This window comes from Loxodonta africana, chromosome 13 (assembly GCF_030014295.1).
Source record: "Loxodonta africana isolate mLoxAfr1 chromosome 13, mLoxAfr1.hap2, whole genome shotgun sequence".
In the NCBI taxonomy this organism is placed as follows: Eukaryota; Metazoa; Chordata; class Mammalia; order Proboscidea; family Elephantidae; genus Loxodonta; species Loxodonta africana.
The window spans coordinates 41718911-41742574 of record NC_087354.1 but is presented as its reverse complement, the minus strand read 5'-3'; the positions used below and the strand labels follow the sequence as shown (position 1 = coordinate 41742574).

General features: G+C 52.3%; 1 protein-coding gene across 1 annotated transcript in view; it reads left to right on the top strand.

Moving 5' to 3' along the window:
* Window positions 1-3675: 3675 nt before the first annotated feature.
* The window catches only part of CCDC33 (coiled-coil domain containing 33), a 104814-nt gene continuing 84825 nt past the window's right edge, over window positions 3676-23664 (top strand). Inside the window, exons 1-2 of the mRNA XM_064267279.1 lie at window positions 3676-3696; window positions 11520-11683. Of these exons, the coding sequence (XP_064123349.1) occupies window positions 3676-3696; window positions 11520-11683 (185 nt within the window). The remainder of the gene's footprint in view (window positions 3697-11519; window positions 11684-23664) is intronic.

The following is a 23664-nucleotide window of genomic DNA, read 5'->3' as shown; positions in this document are numbered from 1 at the left end:
AAAAGGGAGAGGGGCTGACTGTCTGGGGTGGAGTGTGAAGACCGGAGTGTTGCATGAGACATTCAGACTCCCCCTGCAGATATTTTACCTCTCTGGCCCATTTCTGCTGGAGAGAACCTGGCAAGTCCAAGGCTGTTTATCAGGGAAAAGAGAAAGCATTTATGGAGCACTTACTGAGTGCCAGGCCCAGTGCTAAGTGCTTCACCTGCATTTCTCATCTGGTCCTCCTGACAGCCCTGTTTTCCTCACTGTACAAGGAAGGGAACTGAAGCTCAGAAAGGGTTAGTATCTTGTTCAAGGTCACACAGCTATGAGCTGCCATTTGCTAAAAAATCACATTGCTTAAGCTTCCCACCTTATCCATCCCTTCCCCTCCCCAGAAACCTGATTCAGGCTCCCAAAAGAGATGCAGAGGGAGTGACGCTGGAAGGCCAAGGGGTGTGGGAGAGCACTAAGAAGTAAGGAAGGCCCTGGGGAAGGGAAGGTCAGGTTTGGGGGCTCTTGGAGACACCTTAGGAGCCCTGGTGGCGTAGTGGTTAAGAGCTTAGCAGCTAACCAAAAGTTGGCAGTTCGAATCTACCAGCCGCTCCTTGGAAGCCCAGTGGGGCAGTTCTACTCTGTCCTATAGGGTCGTTATGAGTCAGAATTGACTGGACGGCAATGGGTTTTCAATGAAGAAGACACCCCCTCCCCGGGACATGTGCACAGGTTAAAAAAAAAAAAAGTTGCCGTGAAGTCAGCTCTGACTCATGATGACCCATGTGTGTGAGAGTAGAACTGTGCTCCATAGGGTTTTCAATGGGTGAGTTTTTGGAATTAGATCACCAGGCCTTTCTTCCTCTGGGTGGACTTGGTCCTCCAACCTTTCAGTTACCAGCCGAGAGTGTTAAACATTTGTACCACCCAGGGACTCCACTGCATGGGTCGTTAGTGCCAACCTAGGCCTGAAGGGTTGCCTCCCCAAAGCCAGGCTTACCGCCCAACAAGCCCTGTGCAAAGCCAGGTGAGGATGCAAGGGCTCAGGCGGCCCCTCCTTCTCCAAGAGCCAGCTGAAGACCCAACCCCAGCAGCCTGCCCCTCCAGAGCAGTGTAACGGCTGCATTTAACCCCTGACCCCCCGCCTAATGATGCTACCTCAAGTGCTCCCTCCTCTTTCTGCATCTGTGGCCAAGGCCTCCACCTCAGGGGAGCAGGCTTACCTATTAGCCTTGAGATTAATCATTACCTGCTTCCCCTCCCACTGGAATCACCCTGAGTCATCAAAGCTTGGAGCCCCTGGGAAGGGGATATTTGGGGAGCAGAATTGGCTCACTTCCCTCGGCAGAAGGAGCTCTATCCGGGTCCTTTCCTGGGTAAGAGGAATGAAGAAGGCATAGTAACCAGTGTTCATATTGCCCTTAAACGGAAAGGCGCTCCAGGCCCGCAGGCTGAGTTGAAGTCCCTCTTGCTGGGGAAGGGAGGAAGGAAGCAGATCTGGGGGGAAGGTTAGGGTAGGTGGGGGAGCGGGTATCCCAGGGGTCCTCGGCCCAGAGAGATGAGCAGCCAGCCAGTGAGGTGGTGGGAGGGCTCCTTCCGGGGGTTGCTGAGTGTGCAGGGCCTGCTAGCACGGAGCCAGACGGCCTGGAACCAGTGTCCAATTGCATTATCTTCTTCGTAGGCAGAAAGGCCACAGGGCTAGGGGCTGCAGCAGCAGGAAGCTCAGTGAGACAGGTTGCTGGGTGAGAGCTCCGAGCCCTGGGGCAGCCCTGGTGAGCAGGCTGGTGGGGAGGAGCTGCCAGCAGGGCTAAGACTACTATGAAGTCAGGTGGCAAGGTGAGGCAAGGCTGCAGCAAGGTGGCTAGAGTGCAAAATTTAAGGAGGCGCTCACTCTTAGGTGCCAATCCTGCACTTGCATGACCCTAACAGTGAGTGCCTCCTTAAGGTTTGCTCCCTGGGCGCCTCTTTGCTGGCTCCCTGTCCCTGCTGCTCCAGCCTCCTGCTCTAAGCAGGCCTAAGCTTAGCCTAAGAGCCTGTCCATGCAAGCTGCATGTTCCACAGGTGACAGTGTTAATCCAGGAGATAAAATGTGGGTTCTCAGCCAGTCCACCCACTGTTGGGAATATCCCTAGCCCCAGAGCCCTGGTAATACAGCTCTTGGCAGGCCTAGAGGGGAGAAAACTAGGAGCGGGACTCCTGCCTACCATCCGCAAATGTCTGGGTGACCTTGGTTGGTCCTTTCAGTTCTAATCAAAGGTGAGACCTCAGTTTTTCTGTCTCTAAACTGGGGAGAACCCTGCCTTCCTCTCTGAAGTGGGCATGGAGGGGAGAAGCTGGGAGACCCTACCAAAGCAATAAGTTCCTACCTCTTACTGCCAGTGTAGGCTTGCGCTTGGGTCCCAAACCAAGGAAGACAGAAAGACCTCCCAACATGTGGCACAAAACAGCTGGCAGAATCATGAGGCAGGCCACAGGGGTCTCCCAAACACCTCCAAACCCCATCCAGCATCCCAAATCCTTTCTTTTCTAGCCCAGGATTCTTGCTTATCCTTCAAGCAAGAGTCCTTCACCTCCCCAAGGAGCAGTCATCACCCCAAATTAAGGGCCAGTCACTCACTCCTCATTCTGCCATCTCCCTGACATAAAAGCACTTAGAACCAGGCTTAGCATATAGTAAGTGCTCAGTAAAAACAACTACCTTTATAATAATTTTTTTGTGGAACTCAGAATTTAACCATAATCTTTGGTTCATAACCCAGTGCCATCATTGACCCACACACGGTCCTCTTTAATCCTTTGTTATTTATTCTCAATAACATAATGAACACCCATTAACTGACCATCCATTCTAAGAAATAGAAGGCTATCTGACATATATACATCTTTGTTCTTTACCCATCTTCCCACTCCCCAAAAGGAAACCATTCTCTTGAATTTGTTTTGTTTATTATTATATTTGTGTTTATTATTATTAAACCAGTGAAAGACTACAGCCCCCAAGAGGTCAGGATGGCTGCAGATCCTTTAACAGAAATGGCTGCTTTACCAACCAGATCGTAACCTGCTCGAGGGTAGTGCCTAGGTCTCCTCCTTTCCAGCAGTGAAGAGTGGTTCGTGAATCTTGGCTGATGGGCTGCTTGAGGTACCAAGAGCAGGAAAGGTGAGGACTAACTGCCATCCAGGAGGCAGGACACGGCTCCAGGAATAGGGAGAAAGGCTTCTGGATCCACCCCACTGCACCCGAATAGGTGTCTGTGTCACTTCTGCCCTGCCCTGTGATGTCACACAATGTTGCCCAGGTGACCCAGCTGAGTGGAAGAGTCCTCTGCTTTCCCAAGCGTGGGCAGAGATAGGGCCACTTGTGCTTTCATCTTGGGGGCATCAGGACTCAATTTCCTGGCCCCCACCCCACTGGCCATGGCCCTGATCCCCCCATAGAACCTCTACCCACAGAACATTTCGCTGCTGAGAAAGCTACAGACCCCTGCCCCACCCCTCCCCCTTTCTTCTCTCCAGCCCCAGAGCTGGTGTATGGCACCCCTGAGATCACACTGACACTCCATACTGCTCGCCACCCCCAAAGACCCCAAGGCACTAAGGGCAGCTCTCTGGGCAGGACTGATGCCCGATCATCCACCAATACCAGGTACTGGTGCCCAAGTCTGTTAAACAAGGCCAAACACTCCTGACTCAGAGAGGATGGGACGGAAAAAGAAAAAGGTGAGGCCTGGGGGCATGGATCACCTACAGGAACTCATCTCTCCTTTGAAGTCCTTTGCTTTGTTTGCTCTTAAATCATGACAAAAGCTTTCCTTCTCTGGGCCTCAGTTTTCACAGCTGTAAAATAAGCAGTAGGTGGTCTCTGGGGCTCTTCCAGGTTAGATGTCCTATACACTTGTGCTAGGTGGGATCTGAAGTGGGGTGGGTGCATGCTGATGCTGACTACACTTACCCGGTTCTTTCTGACCCAGAGAGAAATGCAGTTTGGTCTAGGGCATAGCACCCTCCTCCCTGCTCCCCATCTGGAAATGGAGCTGTGCCCTTTTGTCGCTGAGTCACACAGGGCTGTCCAGAAAGCCCTCTGTGATAGCTCATCATCACCCTCCATGATCTCCCAGGAGACCGCATGCTGCTATCCTGGCAGTTCCGATGCCCGCTGCTGCCACACTTGCCCAGCACTGGCTCTGACCTTCCTGATGTATGAACACCACAACCGCAGAGACTGTGTCTGTTCTGATCACTGCTGTGTCCCCAGCACTCAGAACAGTGCCTGTCACATACCCAAAAATCAAACCAGTCGCCGGCACGTTGATTCTGAGTCACGGCGACCACTTGTGTTTCAGAGTAGAGCTGAGGTCCATAGTGTATTCAGTGGCTATGATCTTTGGGAAGAAATGCCTGGCGATCTACGTACTTGGAGGTAAATCACCAGGCCTTTCTTCTGAGATTCTTCTGGGTGGATTCAGATCACCAACCTTTTGCTTAGTAGCCAAGCGCTCACCCGCTTTCAGCGCCCGGGCTCCACCCAGCGCATAAAACCCATTGCTGTTGAATCCATTCCAGCTCATAGCAACCCTATAGGACAGAGTAGAACCATCCCGTGAGGTTTCCAAGGAGTGGCTGGAGGATTTGAACTGCCAACCTTTTGGTTAGTAGCTGAGCTCTTAACCACTGCACTTCCTGGGCTCCACCTGGCACATAATAGGTGCTTAATAAATAGCTGTGACAGAGGGATAGGGCCCTGTCAGGAGGGGACTAAAATCCCAGTGCAATGACATTCAAACAGTTCAATGTGAGGGTTCCCTTACTTCAGCTAACTGGCACGGCCAAGCCCATACCCTTTACCGTGCCACATGGCCACAGGATAGCAGAGCAAAGCCACAGAAGTCATTGCTACACTAACCAAACAACTAGGGGTGCCTAGACCCCAATGTGGTTTCCATGTTTATTACCCTTGACTTGTCTCCGCTTCCTAGTGTTGTCTGCCTACAGCCCCAACTAAATGTTCCCAATCTTACCCTATTCCACCTTCCCCCTTTGCGCTTCCTTTTGGAATGTCACACACTCAGGGCCAGGCACCAGGTAGCCTGGCCTGCGGGCCCTAAGCTGCCAGCTGGCCCCTGACGCTATTCCCATCTGCCCACCCAACCTGGATTTCAAGGTCTAGGGCCCTGAGGAGGAGGCAGATTGGTTTGATTTGATTCCTAGCACTGGGAAACATTTTCAGTAGCTGGGTAGAATCTCCTACCAGGACGTTCATAATGTGTACATGGCATTATAGATTAGTATTTCTTCTTTTGTGAATCCTCGTGTTATTAGTTGCTGATGAGTCAATTCCATCTCACGGTGACCCCACACGTGTAGAGCAGAACTATGGAGAACTGCTCCTTAGGGTTTTCAAGGCTGTGACCTTTTGGAAGGAGATTGCCAGGCCTGTCTTCTGAAGTGCCTTGGGGTGGGTTCAAGCCATCAGCCTTAGTTGAGCACTTAACATTTGCACCTGGTGACATTTATAGATTTTAGTCCTCTTCATGTATTAGAAATATTAATCCTTTGATATATATAGCAAATATCTTTTCCAGTTCCCCCCACCTTTGGTATTACAGTGAATTTCAGACCGTTATAGAAGTTGGTATGGATTTTTTAATGCAACCGACTCTATCAATCCTTTATGATTTTTGACTTATGTGTCATCTTTTGAGAAGCCTCTCCTACTCCAAATACCACAGCTTCTATCGCTACTGCCAAAAGGACCGTGAACTTCGGTAGGAGCCCAAGTGGGCACACGTCATGACCCAGGGACCTCCCCACATGCAAAGAACCAGAGTTAGGGTAGAGATGATGTCTTAGGCTGGGTTCTCTAGAAAAGCAAAACCAGTGGAGCATATAGATAGATAAGTAGATAGATAGGGAGAAAGAAAGGGAGAGAGAAGGGTTTGTCTCAAGGAAATGGCTCACGTAGTTGTGGAGGCTGGCAAGTCCCAAATCTGTGGGTCAGGTGTCAAGCCGGAGGCTTCTCCTGACTCAAGTGGTTGCAGGGGCTGATGAATCCAAAATCGGCAGATCATATGGCAGGCAGCTGGCCCATGGGGCTGCAGAAGCTGGCAAATCCCAATATTAGCAGCTCAGATGGCAGGCTGCTGGCCCAAGTCCCAAGAACCTGAGGTCAGATGATGACGAGCCAGATGCAGGATCTGGAGCAAAGCAGAGCCTTGCCAGAGCATCGGTGTATTGGTCATACCCCCAAGAAAACCCCTCTCATCAGATTCTTGAGTAAGGGTGGGACTCACCACACACCTTAGGTTAGGATTCACAACACATAAAATGGAGGATAATTATATAATATCACAAAATGGAGGATAATTACATCAAATCGAAAGATGGAGGATAATTACAATCATGGTCTAGCCAAGTTGACACATAACATTAGCCATCACAGATGGCAATAAGGAGCCCTGCTGGTGCTCAGCTGCTAACCAAAAGGTTGGTGGTTCAAACCCATCCGCTGGTTCTGCAGGACAAAGATATGGGCATCTGCTCCTGTGACGATTACAGCCTAGAAAACCCTATGGGCAGCTCCACTCTGTCACGTGGGGTTGCTATGAGTCAAAATCCACTAGGCGGCACCTAGCAGCAAAAATTCCAGTTCTAGCTCTAACCGCATTAGCTAAGCTGTGTGCTCTGGGGCAAGAGGTGTACTTGGATTCTGTTCCCTTACCTGTAAAAGGCCCACGGGAAGGTCGTAGTGAATGTAAAGCTCAGGGCTCAGTGTGCATTCCCCTTCTAACTATAAATATGGTAACTCCCAGGCAAGTTCAGATGCTGGAACTAGAGGGAATGTGGGGACCATTTTTAGCTCAAAGCCCTGAAACAGACCCACTGTTCAAATGATGATCAGAGGCAGCCAAACCCTCTGCCCCCAGCCCAGTGCCCCGTCCTCTGCCCCTGACAGAGCTTCTCCGAGTGTGGCTTTCAGGTGAAGCCGCCTGGAGGGTGGGACTGGGCTTCTTTGCCTCTCACGGCCTCCTGGATTGCTGGGGGGCAGAGGGATGGCAAGAAGGGGGGACGTGGGGGATGGAGAAGCCTGTCTCCTTACACCCCTTTCCCCATCAGAACCAGTTAAGCCTCTGCCCAAAGGAGCTGAATCTCATTGGCCATTAACCCTCTCACTGCTGGGTCTACTCTCCCACTCCCCACATCCAAAAATGCCCTGTGTGACAGACTGTCCAGGATCCCCCTGGACATCTGCTGGCTAATCCTGGCTTCTCGGGGGCTGGGCAGCCAGTGAGGAGAGTAAGGCATTGGAACGAGCGTCTTGTGAACCTGCCCACATGCCAGGTCCTGGTGGTGTAGTTGAGAGTGCTGTGCTTTGGGATCAGGCAGCATTCAGTACCCATACCCAGCCCTGAACCCACTGGCTGTGAGGCTTCAGGTGGATGAACCAGCCAGAGCCCCACCAGGAAAAGTTAGCTACTGATTTCTGTCCCCTAGCTATGAGTCAGAATCCCCTAGATGGCAATGGGTTTTGGTTTTCTGTTTTTTTCCTCAGTAGTATTGGTGAATCCCTGGGTAGTACAAACAAAATGGTTAAGCGCTTGACTATTAGCTGAAAGTTGGCAGTTCAAACCCTCCCAGAGGTACCTCAGAAGACAGGCCTGGCAATCTGCTTCTGAAAGATCACAGCCTTGAAAACCCTATGGAGCCGCTGTACTCTCCATACATGGGGCACACATGGGGTGGCCAAGAGTCGGAGTTGACTCGACAGCATATCTAACAACAACAACAATAGCAGTGTTGGGTGGTTAACGAGTATGCCTGAAAATCCCATATAAGCACCCAGCTCTACTCCTGGCCCAGAGGAGACAGTCAGCAGGAGTGAATTCCCTTCCCGGTGTTCATAGCACCCCACAGATCACCCACAGCTCACTCCCCTCCACATGACCTCGGCCTATGCACCTTCTTTCCACTGATAAATTCCTCCAGTGCACCCAGGCACTGGGGACACCCATTGGTCCTGCCACAGGTATATATATCTCTGGGGGATTCCGTTTCAGACAGGGGAAGGAAAGAGGTTGGAAGGCCTGGCCTACTACCTTTCCCCATCCGGGCCTCATACTTGGCCCTGGTCCTGGGCTCAGCCTGCCCAGCAAGCACATGCCTGCAAGCCTCACCAGGAGGCGCCGGCCTGGCAGCTGGCTTCATGCCCACAAGTGAAACCGGAGCCTTTCTCGGCAAACCCTCTGCAGGCCTTATTTCCTGGAAGGTTGTACCTGAGGGTGAGGCACAGGGGATATAGCACAGGAGGGGGCACAACTCCTGGTTTTGCCATGCTGGGTTCATACTTCTGTGGCCCTAGGGAGCTCATGACAGGCCCTGAGCCCTCACAGCAACAAGGGGGCCAGGGCTGCCATCCTAGGGAGCTCCTGGGAATCTGGGAATAAGAGGGACATTAGTCACCTCTCCTGGCTGCACTGGAGGAATCTCAGACATGCCAACTACCCAAACCAAAAACCCGTTGCTGTCGAGTCAATTCTGACTCATAGCACCCCTATAGGACGGAGTAGAAGTACCCCATGGAGTTTCCAAGGAGCGGCTAGTGGATTTGAACTGCTGACCTTTTTGCTAGCAGCCGTAGCTCTTAAGCACTGTGCACCAGGAAGACCAAATACTGAGGCTCACAGAGGTAGCACAGAGTTGGGGGCAGATCTGGGCTAACATCTAGGCCTCTTGCCCTCCCCAGGCTGCTAGCCTCACTCCTATACCACTAAATCAGGAAAGCAAACCTGCTGGGGAGGGTTTGTTGGGGGAGGGGTTGGTTGGAGGAATGGGGTGAGGGTAGAACACTGGGAAAAAAGTAATCTGACCTATGAGGGGAGGAAGTGGTCCCTGAAGTTGCTCCTGCTCCCCACCCCTTTCCCGCCCTTGCACGGAAATGGGGGAAGGGAGGGAAGGGTGGCTCTCATTAACACCTCTGCAGATGATGACACCTCTGCTGGGTCCTGAGGGAGGGGGAGGGAGCGCCTCCCTCAGTCAGAGGAAGGAGAGGGTCTTCTCAGTGGTGCCGGCACTTCTGGGGGAGGGGCTTCCTCACCTCCCAATTAGTCATCTTGTTAGGCAGGGGCCACGGAATGGGGGACAGAATCTGGGGGAAGAACACTGGGAGCCAGAGCAGCTAGGCAAAGGGAGCTTGGTGTGTGTGAGCTCAAGGCCAGTGTGACTGGAGCGGAGTGGGCAAGGAGGTGCATGGATGAGATGAGGTGGTTCGCCTGGCCAGGTTGCATATGGCCTTACGGGCCATTGTACAGTAAAACAGGGACCACGGCAAGATTTTGAGCAGAGGAGTGACTGGTCTGACTTAAGTTTTGAAAAGATTACTCCAGCTGCTGTGTGGGGTGGGGTAAGGGGGAGGGAGGGCAAGAAAGGAAACAGGGAAAGCAATCAGGAGGCCAGGACAGAAAGCTAGGGGTCTTGGACCAGGGGTGGCTGTGGAGATGGCAAGAAATGGAGATTCTAGATATGGCTTGAAGGTGGAGCTGACAGGACGTGCTGACAGATTAGATATGGGATGTGAGGGGGAGAGAGAGAGAGACAGAGAAGTCAAGGAGGACTCCAAGTCTGCAGCTTGAACAACTAGAAGAATGGAGCGGCCATTGACTAAGACATAGAGAAAGGGAGAAGTCAAGAGTTGGGCTTCAGCTAGTTACCTCCCAAGGGAGCTGCCGAGGGGGCATCCAGAGTAGCATGGAGTTCATATATGTGGTCACCCCACACCATGGTTGGGAGAATTGAAGTAATGTCCACAAAAGCCCTCAGGGCTGAGTGGGTTCAAGTCTTTGGTCTTTCCCTTTTACCTCTGCCCTGATGGCTTCCAGGAGCCAGAAGGGGCTGCACGGAGTCCAGCTCAGGGTGGGGGGCTGACAGTGTGTAGAGAACCTTGGCAGGTTCCAGACAGGCTGGTCCACCCCTCACTGCCCAGTTGGGGAAATCAACCCTCAGAGTGTGAGGGATCACATGGGCAGAGCTGGTTTAAACCCAAGTCTCCAGACAGTCAGTGCTCCTCAGGAGCTGGTCAGACTGAGCAGGGACCCAGCCTTCCACTGGTGCCACCAGGGCCAAGCCCTCACAGGGACCTAGGCCCCTACTTTTCTTTGGGTCCCACTCTTCCCCTCTGTGTAATAGGACATCGTTCTCAAGGGTCTCCTTGGGCCCTTCCCACTCTGAAGACATCCCCACCTGACTAGGGCCTGACCTGGAATGCTGAGTCTGATAGGCTAGGCTCTCCAGATAAAAGGGTCAGTCCCCAGTGGCCCTCTCAGGGCCCCCTCTCTGACCTGAGAAGGTCTACTGCTCCTTTCCCAGGGCTGGCAGTGCTAGAGTTATTCCCCAGAAACCCCCTTCTGCACCCCACATCCCCAGCTCTGCACCTTCCCTTAATCCCCACTGTATCCAAAGTCAAACTGAGCCTCCTTGGGCCTGAGAAATCCCCTTGCTTCCTACTTTGCTGAGTTGGCTCACAGTGTTCTGTTTTCTGGCTTATCCTCCCTGGCTCTGTTCTTGTGGCATCTCTCTACCTTCAAGGTCTGGTCTTCCCAGAAGCCTTCCCTGACAGTCCCAGCTGGCTATGGCCTCTGTCTCCTCTCAGCAGCTTTTATCACCATGGTATTTCAGGCTGTGAATCCACAGCTGTTGAGCCCCTGCATGCGTGTCTGTTTGGGACAACTGGCCTAAGACTCGAGTCCTCTGCATGGCCAGTCACCTCGCCTTCCTTGCTGGCCCACACAGCACCCTAGGTGGATGCTGGATGTGGCATCTGGGACTGACACATTCATTAACCTCCATTAATGCATTGAGTGACCCCATGGATGCTGGTAAGCTTTGTAAACTATAAAGTGCTGTACACAGGTGGGACCTGAGGTGACAGGTGGACTGAAGTGAGGTGACAGGATATATTGAAGATGGCCAGTTGCTAGGACCTCAAAAGCAGGTGGTATTTCAGAATTTCAGGCCAGGGTACCTGCAAAAGCAAAGGCTTGGAGGTAGGAATGGGCTTGAAAGGTGAGGTGGTCTGGTCTTAAGGAGAAGGAGGCCAGGTGGGGAGTGGTGGCATTTCTGCTCCTATAGCCTGTTCTCATCCTGGCAGGGTTGTAGAGGAAAGCAGCAAGAGGGAGGCATGGCAAATGCTTGAGCTGGGGAGTGATAGAGAAGACAGTATTCTAGACTGACCAAGATGGCTACAGCCACGAGAGGTGGCCCGGAGGGGGACAGGCTGGAGGTAAGAAGACCCATAGGGAAGAGGCTGCTGCCTCATTCTGCAGGAGGTGATGGGTCCAGGACTTGGAGTAAGGTCAGGGAGGGATAGAGATATGGGGTGAGGGGCAGAGGTAGGGAGAAGACAAGGTCAAAGGGAACTGCTGCTGCAATTCCAGACTGGGTGGGGGGTGACTTGGGGAGACAGCCACTGGAGGGGAGTGGAGGCCATAGGGTGGCAGGTAACAGAGGTGGCCACACCAGAAGAGGCCACTCAGCCCTGGTTCTCTCCACAGGACTCCGAGGACCCACAGGAGCCCCTGGACACCTCTCAGAACATGGAGTCTGCCATCAGCCACCTGTCCCCCTCTAATAAGGAGACCATGGTGGTCACTCTCCATGGAGCTATCAACCTACCCACCTGCAAGGATGGCTCAGAGCCATGGCCCTATGTGATAGTGTAAGTACTGGTGACAGCAGGGGCAGGGCAAGGCTGTGACAGAGAGCAGGTATGGATATTTGGAATAAGAGCACACAAAGGTTTAGGGCTGGGACTAGGATACCAGGGGGGAATCACACAGGGGCTGTGGGCTCTGCAAATGGGAGGCTGCTTCATTCTCCCAGTCCCCCTTCTGCTGTATGTGGCCTTCAGGCTGGAGAAGTGAAGGTACCAAGAGATCCAGAGAGCTGCTCCTTGATCCCACAACCAACTGATCTCAGCTTGGCCACAACTCTGACATCGGGGGGAGGGCAGAGCCCTTGTATGAAGAGGCCCACACTTAGCTCAGTGAGGGATGATGGTCACAGGAAGGAGAAGGCTGGGGCAATTACCATGCTCAACCCTGGGGTAGGGGCCTTATAGTCATCCTCCTCCTTGACCCCCCCATCACATCCCCAGCAGTAGGGGCTTCATTAGTTCTGTCTTTTGATGCACCTTCCTCACCAACCTCCACTCCCAGCTGCTGTCTGGGGTACACACTTCTCACAGCCTGGTGTCCAAGGCCTATCTGCTGCCCACCTCATAGGCCTTACATCTTCCAGAAGAGCATCTAGACAGCACAGTCTCCATCCAGCCATTCCCTGATATGGATGTTGGACATTTGCTCGTCTTTATTATAAAGCACTATGCAATAGGCCCCTTGTGGTCCCTCAACTCCTTCCACAAACATTCCGGAGCCACCACTGCCTCCCACCAAACTACCCACACCTCCAACCCAAAAACCCATTGCCATTGAGCTCATAGTGACCCTGTAGGACAGAAGAGAACTGCCCCATAGAGTTTCCAAGGAGCGGCTGGTAGATTCAAACTGCCAACATTTTGGTTAGCAGCCAAGTCTCCCCCACCAATCCCAGCACCATTCAGTTCCTCCCTGCAGGCTTTTGCCCATAGCTTCCTTTCCAGAACTACCTGCCCAAGCCCCCTCACCTCCACCTGCTGAAATCCCGACTTCAAAGCCTTGCTCATGAGGCATCCTCCTCCAGGCAGCCACCAGAGCTGCCTGCCCTCTCCCTCCTCTGGAACCCCACAGCAGAAACGCTGGTCTGACCTACTTTATATAAACAAAGTTTATGTGCACCTGCCAGATGGTTGCTCCCCGAGGGCAGGACCTGGGGCTCTTCCTCTGTCCCTCAGATTGGACTCACCAAGGACAGAACCTGGGTGTCCTCTTCCATTTCCCCAACAATGCACCCAGCATAGGCCTGAGCACAAACGTAAGGGTCCGGAGAGTGACTGAGGCAAACACCCAGTTACTATAGCAACACCCCCCCCCCCACCCGCCCCAGGGTGAAAGGGGAATGAAACCATGCTGGAGACCAACAGGTGAAGCACTTGCTTGCCTCAAAAGGGGCGTCTCCACCAGCCCGGCTCCTCGGCCCTCCCCACCCCCAACTCCATTTCCGTGGCGGCGGAAGGACAGGTGGCGGAGAGCAGTCTTGGCAGGGAGGTTGGTTTCTAGCTGGGAGCTCGCCTTCTCCCCTCAGCCATTTCCATAAACCAATTATCGCCGATCATCTCGGGAGATGGAGGCGCTGCCTATCACCAATCCTTCCGGGGCGGCGGGGCGGGGAGATGGGCGGCCGCTGAGCTGCTCTGCAGGCGCCGCGACCCGCGCTCTCACCCCGTTGCCATGGGAACGCGCGGCGGGAGCCCAGCCGGCCGAGCCTGGGTGGGGAGTGTGGCGGGCTGGACACGCCCGAGACCGCCTGGACCCTCCCAGAGGCTGCGGCGCGTAGGGCGGAGAGAGGCGGAGCTGTGGGCCCAGTGGGGGATGGGGAGCGCATCCCCACACCCATCCCCACCCAGGGAGGGGGCAGGGAGCCGGCCTGCTGGAAGTGGTGCTAATCAGATGCAAATGAAGGGAGAAGGGAGGGCTTCCGGGAATGGAGGCCCAGCTGTCAGGATCTGATGGGGGGCTTTCCGTGCTAGCCCTCAGCCCCAGACAGGAACCCCAGAGGGCTCCTTTAGAGGCCCTAAACCCTGGAAAGAATATGATGGTCGTGGACGTCTAATTCGGAAGATACAGAAACAAAGCATAAAATAAGAAAGTCAGCAAAGTTTTATTTTTCCCGTGACGAATACTTTTATGCTTTAAAAATAATAACAATAAGATATGTGTATATATATATATAACATATATAAATATATGTATAACATATATAAATATATATACATATATGTGCATATATATAATGTGTCATTCTTTCAAAACTTTTTTCTCATCTTTTTCTTGTCCCTGTTATTCCGGTGCCCTAAGCTTTTTTTTTTTTAATCGCCCCAGCTTAGTTTCCTGCTCTGCAAAGTGGTCCCTGCCATCGCACTTTGTCTCACCTCAGATGGGGGTGTTCAGGGGGCTTTGGATCCCGTCTTAGCCTGGCTCTGCCCTCCTAGCTGGACTTGTTGCCCACCGCGGGGCAGACCCAGGGCAGGTGGGGGTAGAGGCTCCGCACTGAATGTGCTTCATTAGTGGGGAGTGGACCCCATTTGGGGGCAGCTGAAGAGTCAGGCCCAAAGATGAGACCTCCCTTGCTTGGGGTGTGGCCACTTCACCCCTTATACAGGCCATCAACCTTGAATCATTCTAGTGAAAATTTGTGTCCTCCTGTTCCTGACTATTCCAGACCAACAGTGGACTTGTTGCTTCACTGGGCAACAGGAGACACCTGCTCACCTTGTGCTTCTGCCTCACTCCATCTAAGGTATTTGTCTGGCTTCCACTCCGACACCACTTCTCCACTAAACAGCTTTCTCTAAAGTCACTAGAGAGCGCCATGTCTGACCCTATGTCCAACAGGCATCTCATCTTGCATGGCCTCTCAGTGATACCAGTCCCCCATGATCACTCTATTTGAAGCCCTGCTCTTGGCTTCCAAGATACCCCCCTCTCTTCTTTCCCTCTGTGGCCTCTTTGTGTCTTCCACCTAGCGCTAAATGTTGGCCTGTCTCAGGTTTTGACCCTAGGTTGCTCTTCTTTCTCTATGCTGTCTTCCCAGGTGATTTCATCCACATCCTGGCATAAGGAATCACATTCTTTCACACCCATCCAACCCATGACCAAGTCTTGTCTGTTTAGCCTCCTGTCTCTAGGATCTGGTTACTTCTCCCCACCAGCTCCACCACTCAGGCTACTGCACCATTCTTTCAATTGCTCCTGTACCCCCTCCAATCACATCCTTCAAAGGCTGAACCCTTTGAACCCTCCAATGGTTTCCCATTGCTCCCAGGGTCAAGAGGATTCCAGGCCCAGCATGGTTGGGTTTTGGTCGGCCTCTCCAGCAACTCAGCAACATACCTCCATCTCCCTCTCTGCTCCAGCCACACTGGACATCTCTCAGTTCTCTGAGCAGTTACTGTTCCCTCCCATCAAGGGCCTTTGCACACTGCCTTCCCCAGAATATTCTCCTTTCTCCTCTTTGGATCTCAGCCCATTCATCACCTTCTCAAGGAGCTCCCAGAGCAGGCCAAACCTGTCCCCCATATGTGCTTTCATGGGGCTCTGTACTTCTCCAGGGTCGAGGCTGCAGTTCCACATGTGTTTAGGTGCTTTTATGTGATTTTTGTTTTACTCTTTGTCAATGCCCCCCCCCCCCCCCGCAGTGTGCCCCACTAATTCCCTGAGAGCAACCACCAGGTCTGTTTTACTCACCACTATGTCCCTTTTAGTAAATGCAGTATCTGGACCATAGAATGCTGTCAATAAATAATTGTTGAATGGATGAATGAACAGATAAATTAATGAATGAATCTGGCCCTGCTACAAGCTTGTTGTGTGACTTTGGGAGTTACTTTACCTCTCAGTGCCTGAATACCTTGGATGAGAATCTGTCTCATAGGGCTATAGTGATGGTGGAGCCAGAGAGTGGGAGATGCTGATAGGCCTAAAGATCCACCTGGGAGTTAAGAGGTATATATAGCAGCGCTCACAGTGGGCACTTGAGACCTATCAGAAGAAAGCTACAATGCAATGGAAAGAAGACAGACTGGAATTGGGATGTCCCAGAGTCTGGCCTACTGCCCCTGACTCCCTGAGTGACCTCAGGCCAGTCCCTGTCCATCTCTGAGCCTCAATCTTCCCATGGCCAGGATGTAAGGTTTGGGCTCAAAGCTGTCCCAGGCCTGTCCCCATCTGATAGTCTGCAGCCAGCTGCCTGGGTGGTTTGTTCTCTGGCCTGAGAAACAGTCTCAGTTCTTTAGAGGCAACAAGAGCCCCAGCTGTCCAGCCCTGAGACAGGTTCCACTCCCAGGTCTTCTGGGCAAGGGGCCAGGCCCAGGGTCTCCCTGACTGGCCTGGGCCTGGCTCAAGGCCCTGGGGCCTGAGCAGTGCCTGGCACCTGTCTCCCAGCCTGGCACAGAGAGACCTGCCAGTCAGAGCACAGCAGGGACCAGGAAGGCAGTGGCACTGACAGGTGGGGGAGCTCCAGCAGGCAGGGGGAGGAGTAGGGAAGGGGCCAGCCAGGAGATATAGCCCATGGGGTTCTGACCCTTGGCCAAAGGCTGGGTAACTGGATTGCCAGGGCTGGCAGCTGCTCCTCTGGCTGCCTGTTGCCCAGAGCTAGGGTGTGGAGACAGAGCTGGTACTGGGAGGGAAAGGCTCTGCTTCCTCTGTGCACATGGGGCAGGCTTGGCTCAGGCCAAAGGAGAAGGAGGGGAACCGATCAAGGCCAGTTAGTCCTGCTCAGGGAAACTTTGGTCATCCTGGATTAGCCTGAGCCCTGACCCTGGGTCCAGGCTGAGCCCTGACCCTGGCACTCTGAGCCCTGACTTTGATCACATGCTGAGCCCTGACCTTGGTCACAAGCAGCCCTGATCCTGGTCATAGACTGAGCCCTCCCTGACCCTGGTCATAGACTGAGCCCTGTTACTGGTCATTAATTGGTAAAGGTATTGAAAGTAGGACAATTATCCGAGGTAAGAGAGAGAGGGTAAAAGAAGGTTGTTTTTATTAAGTACCTACCATGTAGCTGGCAAATGTGCTAGGAGTATGTGTGTGTGTTTCATATAATTTAATCGTCACCCAATCTTGTGCTCTAGGTATAATATTATCCTCATAGATGAGGTTACTGAGGCTGAGAGCATTTCCATGACTTGCCCAAGGTCACAGAACTAGGGAGGACCCAACTACAATCCAGGATCTAGGATTCCAAAATCCGAAAGCTCTTTCCATCTCATTCCCTGTCTTAATCTTTCATGCAGTGATGCATGTAACCAATCTAGAGGCCCCTCCTGGGATCTGAACTTCCCACCTCCTCCCTTGTCTGGCTATGGGCTTCGGCCAAGGGTCCCAGAGGACAGGGATCCAGGCCAAGTGGGTGGATACCCAGCATGACTCACTGTGGGCTTGTCTCAGCAGCCAGAGGGTTGGGCTCAGCAAAAATAACAATAACAATTACAGTGACCTTGACTGTGATCATAGGAACAACGGTACCAGGAATAAAGGGCCCCAGTTACTGCTATGTTTCACTCTGAGATCTGTTCTCTCCCTACCCTGGCTCACTCACAACAGCCCTGGGAGGTAGGCTCTGCTGTCCCAATGTTATAGGCAGGGAGGCCAAGGCCCAGGGGAGCGAAGGGACTTGTCTGAGATCACATGGCTGGGCAGATGAAGATGACTGTCCCCGTCTGGCTCTAGCAGAGGCCAAGGCTCCGGGATGCCCATGGGAAAAGGCATGAGGTCAGGGAGCAGGCTCTGGAGGGGGCCTGATCTTCCACCCACACCTGCTCCAAATGACGTAGGTCTCTCAAGGCTGAGCCTCGGAATTTTTATTCAGTGAGAACCTCCCTGTATCCCACAGCTGTGAATACAGCTGGCGACGGTGGTTAAAAGGAGGGTTGGCCTGGGACCCCCGGCCAGACTGCAGCCACAAGGATTCTTTCCAGATGTTCCCCATTGCCCCACCCAAGGCCTCTGAGGGCTTCTCATGCCTGAGACACTTATTCAGACCCCAAAAGAATGAGTTGTCCCTCAGCGACATTGGAATCCTGAAACACCCCAAGAGAGCAATGCTTTTCCAAGAGAAGCAAGTGCTAGTGGGGAGATTCCAGGCAATGAGGCAGGCCGAGACCTCCTGGTCCTCATCACATTACTCACGGGCTGTCTCCTCCGCTTAGTTCTGAGCATGGGCAGTGTGCTAGCGGGGCTTCTCCCTCCCTGGGCATTCTTGGTCCTCCCTCCAGTCTGGCTTCCCTCTGCCCTTGCCTGGCCCCCATGGGCTTCAGGGTCAGAGGCCACGTGGCCTAGTGCAAAGCGAGGGAGACCATTGAACAGGGAGCTGGGAGCCTGGGTTCCAAGTCAGCTCCTCCTGCCCTTGTGTTCTCCCCATTTCTGTCGCCAACCCCCAACAAACACACATGCACGCACGCACACACACACACACACACACACGCAGAGTAAACTTTCATCAGAAGGATCTATACCAGAGACGGCAAAGCCAGTGCCTTTAGGGCCCAAGCAGGTTGTATAAATCCTGAAGCCAGCAGAGTACATGATACAATAGAGAGTAGAAGCAACTGTGACAAACTGGAGAGCTCACAGCTCCCTTCTGAGGTTGGGAAGTTCACCATTATATCTGGCCCAAATCCCTCTTGCTGTAAGCCCAGAACCATGAGGAAGAGGATACCCAGAAGTGGATGTTCAGAGTGAATTATTAAGGGCCCCAAGTCATGGCAAGACCTGCCCAGGGTTGTCTCACCCCTGCCTGTAACTTTTCAAGGAGATTGCTATTCCAGCCCCATGGTATCGTGATGTTGATTGTCAGGTGGGCCCTCCTCCCTCTGCCTAAAAAGATGGCTCTCAGGGACCCTCACCAAGGCCACAGGAGACACTAGAAAGATTGGTAGATGGGCTGGAGAGGGGCCCTGCACCATCTCTAGCCTCAAACAGAGGGGGAAAAAAATCTCCGGAAAAAAAGGAAATTCCCTTTCCAGGAAAGATGAGAGGGTGCCACAATGCCCAACGGACCCAGCATGAGTCTGACTTTGCACCAGTCCCAAAACTCTGTGGCGATGGTTTCCTCCTGGGCCATGTGGGAAAAATATAGGCCCTGCTCTGCCCACCTCATTGAGCCTCTCTGGGGACCGGTAGTGCATGTGGCCACAAGGGGCTCCCTTTAAAGCAGGAGGGCTATTTCAGTTGAAGTGTGAGAGGAGGGGAGATTCTTCACTTTGTCAAAGTACACATCTCAGAGTTCCTTGGAATTTGCCATTTCTTCTTTCCAGAGCAGCCTACTTCCTGAGGGAGGTGCAGGGGGAAAAGCCGGGCCTGCGGATGGGGAATTGGCTGGCCTCCAGTTTGCACCGCCCCCTTGCTCCAGAATCAGTTACTCTGTACAGCGAGGCCCACCTGTAGTGCTGTAGAGCCATCAGCAATTAGCGATGCTTCATTACAGCCCAATTAATAAATGAAACCCAGGATGAGAGCCCATCACCTAGCCTCGAGAAACAGCCCTGCTCATGCCTCAAGTGGCAGCCTCCTGGGAGCGCAAAACCCACCAAGACCAGCTGCCCAGCCTTCAGCACGGGGTGGGGGTGGGGGGCATGGGGGAGGGGGCAGGTGTGACGTGGGGGGCTTTGTTGATGAGCTGTTGGAGGAGAAGTGGGAGAGGGGAGAGAAGGGAGCTTCAGACCAGATACTCCCTGTCTCAGGAGAGGGAACCCAGCCCCATCACAGCCCCTTTGAGCAGAGGCCTGAGGCTCAGCCAGCACTTGCCCAGGTCAGGACCCTGGTTGCAAGTTCTTGCCCAGCAATCCCAGGGGAGCTTGGCCAAGGCCAGAGACAAGAGGGCCAGGGCTTTTTCCTCCTGCCCATCTGGCCCCAGAGGGCACTGCCCATGAGCAGGGAGAGAAAGGGGCTGCAGAGGGAACAGGAGGTGGGGGTGGGAGACCACAAGCCCTGCCTCACCTCTCTGGCTACCCTGCCCATGCTCTTGACCTACTCAACCAGGATCAGGCAGACAGCCTTTCCCTGTCACCTGCCTGTGAGCCAGTTCAAGTCCCCCTCCAACCCTCGGGCTCTATCCTGCATTGGGAAGGTTCTCCTCTTTCTCCATCTAAGCAAGCCCTGTTTCCCTAGGAGACCTTCCCTCACCAGTCCAGCCCAGGGAGGGTCAGAAATATACAATCCAGCCTTTGACCACCTGTCTTCAGAAGCCAAGCCTCCCACTCCTGTCCCTGTTGCAAGGGGCTGGGCTCCTGGGTGGTACCTTCCAGGGATGGAGGTAGGCCTGTGGCTCAGGAGTCTGGCTGCCTCATGGACATCTGGGGGGTGGAGGAAGCTGGCCTCCCTGACTCAGAGGCTGGCATGCAGGATGCAGGTAAAGGGGACTTGCCGTGCTTTCTCAGGACAGAATGAGGCCCAGTCATGGCATACCTGGCCCTTGGTGCAGGCAGGAGGGCATTTCAGAGAGGAGGGGTAGAGAGTGGGGCGTGGCTCCTGTGCTCAGCTCTCTCCCGCTCTTCCTCAATGCCCTGTGCTTTTCTGTGCAGCTCACCTGGGCTCACAGCAGCAGCTCCTGGGAACCAGAAAACGCATTTGCTCTTAGTCTTGACCTCCAAAAAGGAAAGCAAAGGCCTTTGAGTTTTCTTCCTCCCACTCACAGCTGCAGCTGGGCCTGGCCCTCACCCTCTGTTACGGATGCCTGGGTGAGGCCTGAAATTTATCAAACACACATATCCCTGTTTAATATCTTAGCAGGTAGGGAGAGGACATTTTCTAGCAGTCTGGGGCCCAGGCCTGCTGCCCTGTGCCTCTGAATCCTAGTTGCATCCTGGCATGACTGCCTGGCCATGGCTGGATTAAATCGGAGCCCGAAGACAGCAGACACCATTGTCAGCGACTCCTGGAGCTGGGTAATGGAGCTAGAGCAGGGCTTTTGGGGACACGGTGGGAGGGGCAGGCCCTGGAGAGCCCCCCTGGACTCTGAAACTGTGCCAGAAACCCTGCACTCTATCAGGGGCCTCACCCTCCCACGTGCTCAGCCACATATTGGGGGCTGGGAGCAGGGGTGAGCTGGTCTCCTTCCCGTATTCTGTGAGGACTCCCAGGCCCCTCTTGCTCTCTGGTTTCTAGAATAGCATCAAGGCCCAGAGGAATCAGCTGCGCCAGGAAATGCCATTACCCTGACAGCCTTCCTCTACCTGCTAAAAGCCTCTTCCTTCCCCAGAGGCCTCACCACCTCCCAAGTTATTTCATCTCCACTCACCTAGCCCCAACCTCCCTGGAATATGTGTGGGAGGGAGGGGAATGGCTGGCTTAACTCTTTCTATTCAGAGGAAGTCAACACCAATGAGACTTCCTTGCTGCCTCATCCTGCCCCATCTCTCTGTGCCCAGTGCGCAAGTTCTATGTCAAGCTTGATGTTTGGGGTGTAGAAGGACTCCCTTCTTAGACACCTGCCTGAAACCCCACCCTAGTGGGTCACACCATCCTGCTTCCCTGGCCTCTGTTGAGTGCAGCCCCTGAGAGGGTGAGGCTGGAAGCCTGGTCCTGCATTAACATTGCGTAGGGAGCAGCGGTTAAGAGTTACAGCTGCTAACCAAAAGGTTGGCAGTTTGAATCCACCAGCAGCTCCTTGGAAACCCTGTGGGGTAGTTCCACTGTGCCCCATAGGGTCACTATGAGTCAGGATTGACTCAAAAGTAATGGGTAGTGGTGGTGTCAATCGATTACGACTCACAGCGACACTATAGGACAAAGTACAGCAGCTGGTGGATTCGAACTGCTGACCTTTTGGTTAGCAGCCAAGCTCTTAACCACTGCGCCACCAGGGCTCTGCATAAGAGGTCCCAGTTCATGTTATTTTCTCATTTGTGATACAAAAAAGGGGCCTCCCTGAGAAGAGGAGGATGCAACAGGTTTTTCTTCGGGGGGCCTCCTATAGGCCAGGAGCTTCACATGCTTTCTTTCCAATTCTCATAACCATCTTCTGAGGTTGTTGTTATTGTTGTTGGGTGCTGTGGAGTCAGTTCCGACTCATAGCAACCCTGTGTACAAGAGAACAAAACACTGCCTGGTCCTGCGCCAGCCTCACAATTAGTGTTACGCTTGAACCCATTGTTGCAGCCACTGTCAGTCCATCCCACAGAGGGTCTCCCTCTTTTTCGCTGACCCTCTACTTCACCAAGCATTATGTCCTTCTCCAGGGACTTGTCCCCCCGATAACATGATAACATGTCCAAAGTACGTGAGATGAAGTCTCGCCATCCTCACTTCTAAGGAGCATTCTGTCTGTACTTCTTCCTAGACAGATTTGTTCATTCTTTTGGCAGTCTGTGGTATGTTCAATATTCTTTGCCAACACCATAATTCAAAGGCATCAATTCTTCTTTGGTCTCCTATATTCATTGCCCAGCTCTTCCATGCATATGAGGTGATTGAAAACACCATGGCTTGGATCAGGCACACTTTAGTACTTAAAGTGATGTCTTTGCTTTTTAACACTTTAAGGGGGTCTTTTGCAGCAGATTTACCCAATGCTATGTGTTGTTTGATTTCTTAATCGCTGCTTCCATGGGTGTTGATTTTGGATCCAAGTAAAATGAAATCCTTGACAGCTTCAATCTTTTCTCCGTTTATCATGATATTGCTTATAGGTCCAGTTGTGAGGATTTTTGTTTTCTTAATGTTGAGGTGTAATCCCTACTGAAGGGTGTGGTCTTTGATCTTCATCAGTAAGTGCTTCAAGTCCTCTTCACCTTCAGCAAGTGAGGTTGTGTCATCTGCATATTGCAGGTTGTTAATGAGTCTTCCTCCAATCCTGATGCCCTGTTCTTCCTCATATAGTCCAGCTTCTTGTATTATTCGCTCAGCATACAGATTGAATAGGCATGGTGAAAGGATACAGCCCTGACACAAACCTTTCCTGACACTACACCCCAAAGTTTCCTCTTGTTGTGTTCGAATGACTGTCTCTTGATTCATGTACAGATTCCTCATGAGCACAATAACGTGTTCTGGAATTACCATTCTTTGCAATGTTATCCATAATTTGTTATAATCCACACAGTCGAATGCCTTTGCATAGTCAATAAAACACAAGTAAGCATCTTTTTGGCATTCTTTCCTTTCAGCCAGGATCCATCTGACATCAGCAATGATATCCCTCATTCGACATCCTCTTTTGAGTCCAGCTTGAATTTCTGGCAGTTTCCTGTCATTGTCCTGCTGTAACCGCTTTTGAATGATCTTCAACAAAATTTTGCTTGCGTGTGATATTAATGATATTGTTCGATAATTTCCACATTCTGCTGGATCACCTTTCCTTGGATAGGGATAAATACGGATCTTTTCCAGCCGGTTGGCCACGTAGCTGTCTTTCAAATTTGGCATAGACAAGTAAACACTTCCAGCGCTGCAATTGTTTGTCAAAAAATCTAAATTGGTGTTCTTTCAATTCCTGGAGCCTTGTTTTGCACCAATATCTTCAGTGCACCTTGGACTTCTACCTTCAGTACCATCGGTTCTTGATCCTGAAATGATTGAATGTTGACCAATTCTTTTTGGTACAGTGGCTGTATATTCCTTCCACCTTCTTTTGATACTTTCTAGATCATTCAGAATCTTGCCTATAGAATTCTTCGCTGTTGCTTGAATTTTTTTCTTCAGTTCTTTTAGCTTGAGAAATGCTGAGCATGTTCTTCCCTTTTGGTTTTCTAATTCCAGGTCTTTTCTCATGTCATTATAACACTTTACTTTGTCTTTTCAAGCTGCCCTTTGAAATCTTCTGTTCAGCTCTTTTACTTCCTCATTTCTTCTGTTTGAGCTTTAGCTCCTTGACTTTCAAGACAAGTTTCAGAGTCTCTTCTGACATCCCTTCTGGTATTTTCTTTCTTTCCTATCTTTTCAATGACCTCTTGCTTCCTTCATGTATAATGTCCTTGATGTCATTCCACAACTCATCTGATCTTCCATCATTAGTGTTCGATGCTTCAAATCTATTCTTGAGACG